The sequence below is a fragment of the Myotis brandtii genome, unplaced genomic scaffold (assembly GCF_000412655.1).
Source record: "Myotis brandtii unplaced genomic scaffold, ASM41265v1 scaffold141, whole genome shotgun sequence".
NCBI classification, from domain to species: Eukaryota; Metazoa; Chordata; class Mammalia; order Chiroptera; family Vespertilionidae; genus Myotis; species Myotis brandtii.
Window position 1 is genome coordinate 707,820 of NW_005355037.1, and position 11,184 is coordinate 719,003.

Consider the following 11,184-nt stretch of genomic DNA (forward strand, 5'->3'; position numbering starts at 1 on the left):
ACCAGGCCGAGGGACCCCACCAGTTTACAATTGGGGCTGGGGAGGAACGCGGGAGGTTGGACAACTGGGGAGGGACCATGGGAGGACCCTGGGCGTGTCCAGCCCATCTAGCTCAGTCCCAATCAGCCACACCCCAGCAGCAAGCTGATCTACCAGTTGGAGCATCTACCCCCTGGTGGTCAGTGCACGTCATAGTGAGCGGTTGAGCAGCCTTAGCATATCATTAGCATATTACTCTTTTATTGGTTGAATGGCCGACCAGACAACTGGACACTTAGCATATTAGGCTTTTATTATATAGGATATTCCTCTAGTACAGAAAGCTCAATCTAGACGTGGAGAGAATAAAATATAGCTTTAATAGGGCCATATTAGCAATAAACTCAGGGTAGCTTTTGTACATAACTTAGGTACTTAAATTTTTTTATGAATAAATAAATAAGTGCATATTCAAATGTGCATTAGTTGTAGAAAAGTTCATCTTAGTGAAACATGGAAATTAAACTGGAACACGTGGTTTTTCCTCTGGGAGGGATGCGAAGGGGATTTCCTGGGTTCTTATCCAGGTGGATTCAAATAATGAAGCCACAGACAAAAGGTGGTATAGGAAAAGGTGGAAATTTATTGGGAAACAACCACGTGGGGAGGGGGAGAGACCCTCAAGTCCCTCTTTCTTAAGGTTTATAAAGGCTGCAGTTCTTTGTGTCCTGATATCCCCTCTGATTGGTCACTATAGCAGCTTCAGAGCTCAAACCCCACAGTGGGGTTCTGTTCTTTTTCTCCCTTTTGTTTTTCTATTCCCTGTGGCCTTCCTCTTTATTCTGTAAATGAGTGGCTTCCTCTCCCTTTTTTCTGTAAAGGTATCCCTTCTGGCAGATCCCAGCACCCTTATTCTGTGAATGTATGCCTTCTGGCAGCTCCCAGCTTTGCAGCCCTGTGGTTCTCCCCCATGGACCCCCTAATTCCTAAAACTCCCTAAACCTGCCTATTTTACCCCTAACAACTCCATTCATTAGGGAAAAAATGCTTATTTTTATGGAAGATAATTAAGATAAGGCAAAGGTAAAGATTTCTTCAGAAACTGAAGAAATTCTCTATCATGCCATTAAAAGAAGAAAAGTTGTTTCTACAAGTAAGAGGGTCTAGAAAGAAGTTTTAAAAAGAGTGAGAAGGAATCCTAGTAATTTGGCGCAAGCTGCTTAGAGAAAATATGGGTTGCTGAATTTATTACTAAATAGAAAACAAATATTACTTAACAATAAATTATTTTATTATTTCCACAGATGAAAGTAATCACCTGATGGTATATATTTTTGGAATTTTAATTGGAACTGGATCGGCTATTGTTCTTCTTTTTCTCTTGGGTTATTTGGGAATTCAATATGAAATCAGATGGCTCCTAGTTCTGGTATGTATTTCATTTCAATAGCCTGAAAGTGTATTTTTGATTTGAAACTCCAGGTCACACAGTTGAACTGAATGATTTATGTTATCACAACATTGCAGTACAGTGTGCTCTTGGGCATAAGGCAAATAAATCCACCCCTTCCAAGAAAGGGTTCTAGGTAGAATTTGAGGGGAGAGTTTTCTATGGATCAAATCTATACCTCAATTTTTGTGCCTTTAGATAATTAATTTTTAGTACAAAGTCAATAGGGATCTGTTTTTTAAAGTGACCTACAATTAACTAACATTGGAATGTAAAGATTAATATCAGTATAAACTATATTAAAGTCAACAAGCATTGTAGCTTAGCATTCAAAAGGAAACATATCCTGTAGTCAGCACATTTTCTCCTTGTGCGCATGCCATGTAGGAAATTGACTTATAACTGAGATCAAAATTAATTATTTAACAAAGAGAAATGTAACTGCTGAGAAGAGCAAACTCTAGCCTCTGGCTAGTATTCTCTCTCCCAAGACATAACATGAAAATATAAATTATAAACCAAACATGAGCTATTTACCATACATGTGGTAGCTATAGATCACAACTAACACACTTAGATGGACTATAGTGTTTAACATTTCTTTTAAATCTAATTAATTTTAATTCACAGGCACTCTCCTGTCAAGAAGATAAATAAGAAATTTAACTACAGTCATTGTGTCTTGCTGGGAAGAATGCAGAAATACTTACCTTTCCTGTAGCACTAAAGGTCTGGGTGGTCACTCTAGACCAGTGGTTCTCAACCTTCCTATTGCTGTGACCCTTTAATACAGCTCCTCATGTTGTGGTGACCCCCAACCATAAAATTATTTTCGTTGCTACTTCATAATTGTAATTTTGCTACTGTTATGAATCATAATGTAAATATCTGATATGCAGGATGTATTTTCATTGTTACAAATTGAACATAATTAAAACATAGTGATTAATCACAAAAACAATATGTAATTATATATGTGTTTTCCGATGGTCTTAGGTGACCCCTGTGAAAGGGTCGTTCGACCCCCAAAGGGGTCGCAACCCACAGGTTGAGAACCGCTGCTCTAGACACTGATTTTCAGTATACACTGGTCAAAGGAATTGACTAATTGAATTTCCTTCTGTGACAGTTTTAGATCTGAATGAAGACAGTGTCAACAACATCGCCTTAGACCACGTAACCTGTGAGGGTTCTATCACTTCCTTCTTTCTTACTCCTATCCAAATGTTCATTGATATATATATTTGTTGCTGTTTTGTTTGAATAATTTTGATATTGTATATGAGAACAGGAACTGCCAGCAATACCTATGTATATTTTAAGACTATTTCATATGGTGTACACTTTCCCATCATTGTAGCATCTAAAAATATATTAAAAGCATAGTTGTCATCTCTATTTTTCTTCTGTTTTAGTATGCAGTACTGTTAATGTGGGCCTTTGGTGTTCAGGTTGTACTTTCAGCACTCATCTTCACAAAGAAAGAGGAGGTATGGAAAGATCAGCCTTTTTTTTTTGAAATCTAAAGAAAATTGAATATGTTAGATTTTTGAGACCTATAAGCCTATATTAAAAGCTAAAGGTAAATGTCTCTGAGGGTAAAAAGAGTCAATGAAACTACTAGAATTCTATACAGGAAGGGGCCAGGTGCAGATAGGAAGGGTGGGTTTGGGAACTTGTCTTTTACTCTGTTTGCAGAAGACTGAGAATGTACAAATAATAAAGAATGTGGAGGTAGAGGAGAAGATGCTGAGTGTGGGAAATCCAAAATTGGCCCCCCAGCCCGCCCTGGCTACCACTGCTGACCCAATCACTTTACTATATTCTCTTCTATAAAGAAATATTTTCAACTTTTATTCATTTAAAATGTAATAATATCATTAAGTAGATTGGAAAAAAAAGATAGACTGAATAATTCATGTATTTTGCACTGGTATGGCCATGAGTAAGATAGTTAAATTAATTAGGTAAGTTCAAAATAACACATAATAAATTGCATGAAGAAACTTTTCATAATAAAACCTACCTATTACAGCCTAAGGTTACTTTCAATCCTTCAAGAAATGTCGGTTTCAGGGTAGTTGGGGCTGTCTTTATATTAGGGGAATTGTCCTATAGTAAAAAAGAGCATGGACTTGAAGTCATACAGATTTGCATATGACTAGATATTTAATAGCCTGAAGCTTAGTTTTCATCTGTATCCTCTGGTTAATGCCTATTTACCTTACAGAGAAACTGACAATTTTCAAAGTTCCTGTCATAGAGTAGCTACTCAAGAGCCCTCTTCCTTCCCTTCATTAATTTTAAATGAGCTCTTGGTTAATTCCTTGCTTCCTGGCATTCAAATTATCTCTATATGTAGGCACCTATGTACTAGTAATGGCCAAACCCAACAAAATCTTCCTTTAGAATACCACTGCCCTCCACCTTTATTAGCTATCTTATACTTAGCATCTATCCTGGGTATCTAACCACTCAGGAACCTGTTGTTAATGGCCTGGCATTTGTAGCTAAAATTTCTTCTCTCTATATCCAAAATGTGTGTGTGTGTGTGTGTGTGTGTGTGTGTGTACAGCAGGTAAGTTCTGTAAAGCTGCTTTGGTGAAAAAGCACCAGTTTCCAACCCATAGCTTCTAACTAGTGATAGAACTAGTGATAAAACCTGAATATAATACTTAAGAAACCTTAACACATAAATATAGTGTATCACTGTCATCAATATTTACTTAAGTATTATTTACATACTTTTCTCTATCTACTTTAAGAATATTAAAAATCATCTATATATATAAAAGGCTAATATGCAGTGTCCCCTTGGGAGTTCCACTGGGAGACCGGGAGTTCAATTGCTCACTATGACATGAGCTGACCGCCAGGGGGTGGTGAGAAATGAAGGGAGGTCCTGGCTGGAGCCGGAAGGCCCTGATCTGCCCTGATTGCCAGCCAGGCCTAGGGACCCTACCTGTACACGAATTTTGTGCACCAGACCTCTAGTTTAATAATAAGCCATGAGCCAGAGACTGTGATAAGCATGTTCTAGGCATTATATTATTGATCCTCGTAGAGGTTCACTGTTAGTCCTACTTTCTAGTACAGGAAACTGAGGCTCTGAGAGGAGAAATACTTGCTTAAATATATTGTGGCCAAATGACAGCCGGGACTAGAACCCCTATTAACTCATCCCAGAGAAGAATAGCTTTGTTTACATTGATTTGTCTTCTACATTCAAAGTCAATTAAGCTTTTAGGAGCCTCTAAATCTCTTATGCTATTCACAATGCCTAATTCAGTGTTGGAGATGCACTAGGGCTTCACAGTATATATGTCAAATTAAATATGTGTGAGGGAATTTTTTCATATAGTAGTCACACAGATTATTTAGGAAATTCACTTTACTCTTATGTACAAAGGTGTGATTCATAAGTACTTTGGATCTCCCAAATAGTGCTTAGAGGGTAAATGAGAACATGAATCTGTCCTCTCCTGGCAACACTATAGAATGGAAAACATCATTTTCTATTCTCAATAAAAATTAACTTAGAGAATAAGTTAGATAACATATAGCTCTAAGTAACATTTTATGTTATTCTAATCTTCTTACATATATTAAAGCATAGATATATAAGTAACTGCATAAGTGTTTAACTTGTACAGATGTTTTAATTATTATAGTACTAGAGGCCCAGTGCATGAAATTCATGCATGGGGGGGGGTGTGTCCCTCAGCCCAGCCTGCATCCTCTCTAATCTGAGACCCCTCAGGGGATGTCTGACTGCCAGTTTAGGCCTGATCCCATAGGGATCCCATAGGGATCGGGCCTAAATTGGCAGGCAGACATCTCTCTCACAATCCGGGACTCCTGGCTCCCAACCACTCACCTGCCTGCCTGCCTGATTGCCCCTAACTGCTTCTGCCTGCCAGCCTGATCACCCCCTAACCACTCCCCTGCCAGCCCAATTGCCCCCAACTGCCCTCCCCTGCTGACCCAGTCGCCTCCAACTGCCCTCCCCTGTAGGCCTGGTTGCCCCCAACTGCCCTTGCCTACCGGCCCGTTCTCCCGCAACTGCCCTCCCCAGCAGGCCTGGGAACCCCTAACTGCTCTCCCCTGCAGGTCTGATCACCCCTAGCTGCCCCCCCCCCCGCCGGCCTGGTCACCCCCAACTGCCCTCCCCTGCCAGCCATCTGTGGCGACCATCTTGTGACCACATGGGGGTGGCCATCTTGTGTGAGGGCTTGTCGGTTAACTTGCAAATTACCTCTTTATTATATAGTATTCTCACCAGTTATTTAATTTTGATTATTCAAAGACAGCAAAATATAAGGAAATGTCACTAGACTGGAATTTAAACAAAACATATATAGACGTCTCAGCTCCTCTTCCTTATTAATGTAAACAAAGCAAATAATGAAATTCTCTAAGTATCTGTCTTCTTGTTCATAAAATGGGAATAGTATCTGTTCTTTCTAAGTTTTGGCATTTTTGAGGACCAAATTAGAGATTAGTTATGAAAGTCATGAACTTTTGAATGCTTAAGTAAAACCAAATACATCAGTACTCACTGAGATTGTTAAAAATAGGTATAAGGAAGAAAAAAGCTTTTAGACATAAGCAAAAAACAAAAGGTAACTTTGAATACCCTTTTATGAAGATACATAAGGAAAGTTCCCATCAAAATTTCACTTTTTATCCAATTTTCAACAGGTTCACCAAGTATGGCATGATGAAATTGATTTAGTCATTTCTCAGTATGGATCTAAAGATGTGCCTGAAGACATACTTAAGTGGACTATTCTGAATGCTTTACAAAAAACAGTAAGACAAAATTAGCATAAAACTAAAAATTAGATGTCAGAGGTGATCATTGTAGGACAGAGAGGAATAAAGGGAAGGGTAGAGGACAGGGACAGAGAAAGGAGACATTCTTTTATTTCTTCCAAAACAAATAGGGTATAATCGCGTTGTCTCCACTTACAGATCTTAGTTGTCTCTTCCTTTTGTAACTTACAGCTCCTTTTCTGGGTTAAGTGATGTGCATTTTAACCTGGTTTCCCTGGGAAAGTGTTGGTGGTCTTTGCCAAGTAGGGTCATCAGTCCTCCTGCACCCTTGGGCGGTAAGTGTGAGCACAGTCCGAGCTGGCAGCAGAGTAGCATGATGGCTCCCATTTGAGCCTGCATGTTTGGATTGCCACACAGTAGCTTTGTGATCCAGAACAAGTAATTTTCTTAACTTCACGTTTCATATTAGTAAAATGGGCAGAATAACTTCTACTTCTAGTTGGCAGGAATAAATGGAATAATATAGAGACTATTTAGAAAGCCTTAGATCTGGAACATAGCAGGCAGCTAATATTTATTAGCTAATGTTGTTACGGTTATTATTGAACAGTTCAGCTATTTCTGGGCAGTGAAGGGAATTGGTATGGTCAGCCAAATAATGTACAGGAAGAGATCAGCACCTGGAACATTTACATAGTACCAGTTCCTTTTGTAAGTGCTTTGCATGTATTAACTCACTTTATCCTCCCAACCAATGAGGTCAAACTATCATTCTCATTTTATAGGTGGAGGCCAGAGAGATTCAGTAACCAAGCCAGCGTCACCCAGTTAATAAGTGGCAGAGCCAGCATCCAGTCCCAGACAATCTAGCACTAGATTTTGTATTCTTAACTGCCACTTTAGATGCCTCACATAGAAATAGTTCATTATTTTTGGTACCTTTACTAAACAAAGTCCATTTTAGGAGAATTGAAATGCAATTATAAATGTTTTATTCTGCATATGTTTTTTTTCTGATGTATGTGAATTGTAGAGGTATTCCATTTCCAGATTGCATTACAACCTTTTTTTTTGTATGGTCATAAACTGATAAACGGGAAAACAAGTCTATGTATGACATTACTATCATTAACGAGAATCCAGCTTAAAGTTCCTAACCATGAATATAATTGATATCTTATATGTAGGTTTGATTGATTTAACTAACTTTTAATATCCAAGCTCTAAAGCACTATTATAGTCATTCAACATTCCCAAGTTCTTGTCAAAATTGTTGGTACATATTATGACATAGACAATACTAATGCTATAACTTTCAAGAACAAGTTTAGAAAAACAATGAAATATTTGCTTTAACCTTCTCTTATTTTCTAGGTGTCAAATATATAAACTGACTTTTTTCACATCCTCCTAACTAACTCAATAGGATAGGAAATGAGACATTTATTAGATGTTTGACTATCTTCCTTATCAACTTTTTGGTTCTTTGTTGCAGTTTTTCACACAATACAAAATTGAAAATTAACATCTCACATTAATCCTAAAGAAAGTAGATTAACCCTCTTTATGTATACTAAACATATATGGCAGCATGGGGATAAATATATAGAAAGATAATTGCTATAGTTAAGAAGAGGATTCTTTCTTCTATGTTCTGGCCCGAAACATGGTTGTAGATATGGTAAATCAAGCATACCTTTCATTCTGGGCTCCTATAAATAAATTCAGACGTAACAATTTCAGCCAAACATAGTCCACTTATCAAGTAGAGATCTTTACCTCTTGTTGACATCAACAATAGCAGCAACAATATAATAGATTAAACAAACGTGTACTTATTTACTTAATTCACTACATTTTAACGGAGAATAAATTTATCATGAAAACACTTTAATGTGCATGAGCATTATATAATTAACTGCATTTTGAATATTTTATGGTAAAGTTCATAAAAATCTTTTTCCTAGTTGCAGTGTTGTGGCCAACACAATTACACAGATTGGATAACGAATGAGAATAAAGAAAATTCAGAACAGGTTCCATGTTCTTGCACGAATTCTACATTAAGAAAGTGGTTTTGTGATGAGCCACTGAATGCAACTTACTTAGAGGTAAAGATAAGTCAAAGCCGCTGAAAATATTTTACAGCGACTTTTTAAAAATTTTATTTTGCAAGTCAACTTATAATTCTGAGCCAATTTTTATATAAAGACAATGTTATTTCTGGTCGGTAGGTTCTTCAGTGACTTCCCTAAATTGAACTCATATTTAGGTGATTGCAGTACTATCTCAGGTATATAATAAATAAGTAAACTTTCTGGGAGTATCGTATGTGATCTAAGTGCTACTAGAACTTGGGATGCCATCAACCTTTCTCCTCAACCTTCCTTCCCAAATCCTTGCAGAGGAAGGGGACACTATTGGCAACTCTCACTATTGGTCGGAGAGCTGCCATACCAGTATTAAAGAGTATGGAGATTGGCAGAAACTGAAGGGAGGAAATCCCAGCAATGACAAAAGTGCTTTTCAAGTAAATTTGGCAGAATTGAGAGTACAGGTTCACCTGGAGCAATGACTATTTACAGGTATGGAATATTGATGAACTAGAGATTTCCATCCCAAGAACTTCTAATACTTTGTATAGTTTATTTACTAATGCCATTCTAATTTTAAGATGTATCTTTTAATTATATAATTTATTCATAAATAAATAGAGGATTTTAAAAAAATTTTAAATATATTTTTATTGATTTCAGAGATGAAGGGAGAGGGAGAGAGTGATAGAAACATCAATGATGAGAGAGAATAATTGATTGGCTGCCTCCTGCGAGCCCCACACTGGGGATAGAGCCCACAACCTGGGCATATGCCCACCCCGGGAATCGAACAGGTGACCTTTTGACTCCCGGGCTGATGCTCAACCACTGAGCCACACCCGGCTGGGCTAGAGGATTTCTTTTGAAGCTTCTGCTATTTGGGTACTAATCATTTTAGGTGCTAGTTATATACCCTATTAAGTTAAAATTGTCTGCAGTTAAATCCCTCTAAAACAATAAATTTCTGATTTCAGTTGCATGACAACATCTTAGTAACTTTAAAAGTAGCAAGCAAGGTGTCCTGTCATCACATGAAGCTCCCTGGATTAAAACATTGTCTCCAGTTAGACACTGACTTGTTTTTCAGACTTTATTAAATGTCTAATGTCTATGTCTCTTCTTATTGGTAATGGAATTATGTATAAAACTATGTCAATCTCCAAGTTAACTTAAGTGACTTTTTTTCCCTTAGGGTTGTGAAAATAAAATCAACACATGGTATCAAGCTAATGCTTTATCATTAATTGGAATTAACTTTGGACTTTTGGTTTCAGAGGTAAGGTTTTGTTCCTGTGTTTAAATATAAAAATATTAAGTATAAATAATACAGAATAATCTATGGAACAAACAGCTGGAGACCTAATCAAACAAGTTAATCTAACAGTGGTTCTCAACCTTCTGGCCCTTTAAATACAATTCCTCATGTTGTGACCCAACCATAAAATTATTTTCGTTGCTACTTCATAACTGTAATGTTGCTACTGTTATGAATCGTAATGTAAATATCTGATATGAAGGATGGACCCCTGTGAAAGGGTCGTTTGACCACCAAAGGGGTCGCGACCCACAGGTTGAGAACCCCTGAATAGGAGCCAGGATCTTGAGACTGTTAACACCAAGAGAGGGATTGGTCCAGCTGGAGGTGATATCCCTAAATCAGCTAAGTCAGTGGGGATTGTTAATAAGGGATCATACTGGCCGGTATCCTATAATTTCACTGCTTTGTGATATTTAAAAAATAATAATTCCTATCTCAGCAGCCAGAGCACCATGTTGGCAAGTTGGCAAACTTCTGAAATTTGGGCAGATGTTTGACATTAATAAATCTATTCACTCATAGACTCATTCATTCATTCAGAAAATTTGGAGGGTGGTGAATATCTGCTGTCATTCAGATACTGTACTAGATGTTAGAGATACATCTATGTTGTGGAAGCAACATAGACATATTTCATGACCCTAAGGGTGCCAGCTACAGAGCTGAGATTCAGAAGCAAGACTTCATTTTCCAGTCTCAGTGACAATTGATAAGAGCAAGTAAAGGCTATGGATTCAAGAAAACTATAAGTGGACAGATTATTACAGTGCAGACTATAACATTGGAATCCTATCTAATAATAGCCAAACATGGTAATTGACCGTACCTTCGCTACACCTCCCATTGGCTAATCAGTGAGATATGCAAATTAACCACCAACAAAGATGGTGGCTAATTTGCATACTGCAGGCAGGGCAGGACAGTGCAAGCCACCAGAACCAGCCGCCATCCAGGCCCTTGTGGGCAACAACAGAAGCCGCCTGCCTGCTGCCCGGGACCTGATCCGGTCCCCGGCCGCAAGCACTCCGGCCCTGCAAGCCCCAAGAGCTGCCAGATATGGCAGTAACTCTATCAGTAAGCACTCTGAAAGTCAGTGGCATAAATGCACCAATTAAAAGACAGATTATGAGGGTGAATCAAAAACAAAACCCACTTTAAATATAAAGACACATATAGATTAAAAGTAAATGAATTAAGCTGCAGCCTGTTTTGCTCAGTGGATAGAGCATTAGCCCGTGGACTGAAGGGTCCCAGGTTCGATTCCAGTCAAGGGCATGTACCTCAGTTGCTGGCTTGATCCCCAGTCCCTATCAAAGCATGTGCAGGAGGCAACCAATCAATGTGTCTCTCCCTTTCCCTTCACTCTCTCTAAAATTCAATGGAAAAATATCCTTGGGTGAAGATTAACAAAAACAAAGTAAATGGATTAAGTAACATTAAAGAGATTATAAGAAAAATATATTCCAAATTTTGTTAGTTGTATAATGGTTATGTTTAAATTATTAACACCTAAGAAATTGGGTGAAGGGTACATATAATATGCTGTAGTATTTTATAGTTTTTTT

At 37.9% G+C, this 11,184-nt stretch overlaps 1 protein-coding gene across 1 annotated transcript in view; it reads left to right on the forward strand.

Annotated features, from left to right (window-relative positions):
- The window catches only part of TSPAN19 (tetraspanin 19), a 24,914-nt gene that overhangs the window by 10,404 nt on the left and 3,326 nt on the right, over positions 1–11,184 (forward strand). Inside the window, exons 4-8 of the mRNA XM_005860852.2 lie at positions 1,284–1,408; positions 2,845–2,919; positions 6,131–6,241; positions 8,173–8,316; positions 9,494–9,577. Coding sequence (XP_005860914.1) covers positions 1,284–1,408; positions 2,845–2,919; positions 6,131–6,241; positions 8,173–8,316; positions 9,494–9,577 — 539 coding nt within the window. The remainder of the gene's footprint in view (positions 1–1,283; positions 1,409–2,844; positions 2,920–6,130; positions 6,242–8,172; positions 8,317–9,493; positions 9,578–11,184) is intronic.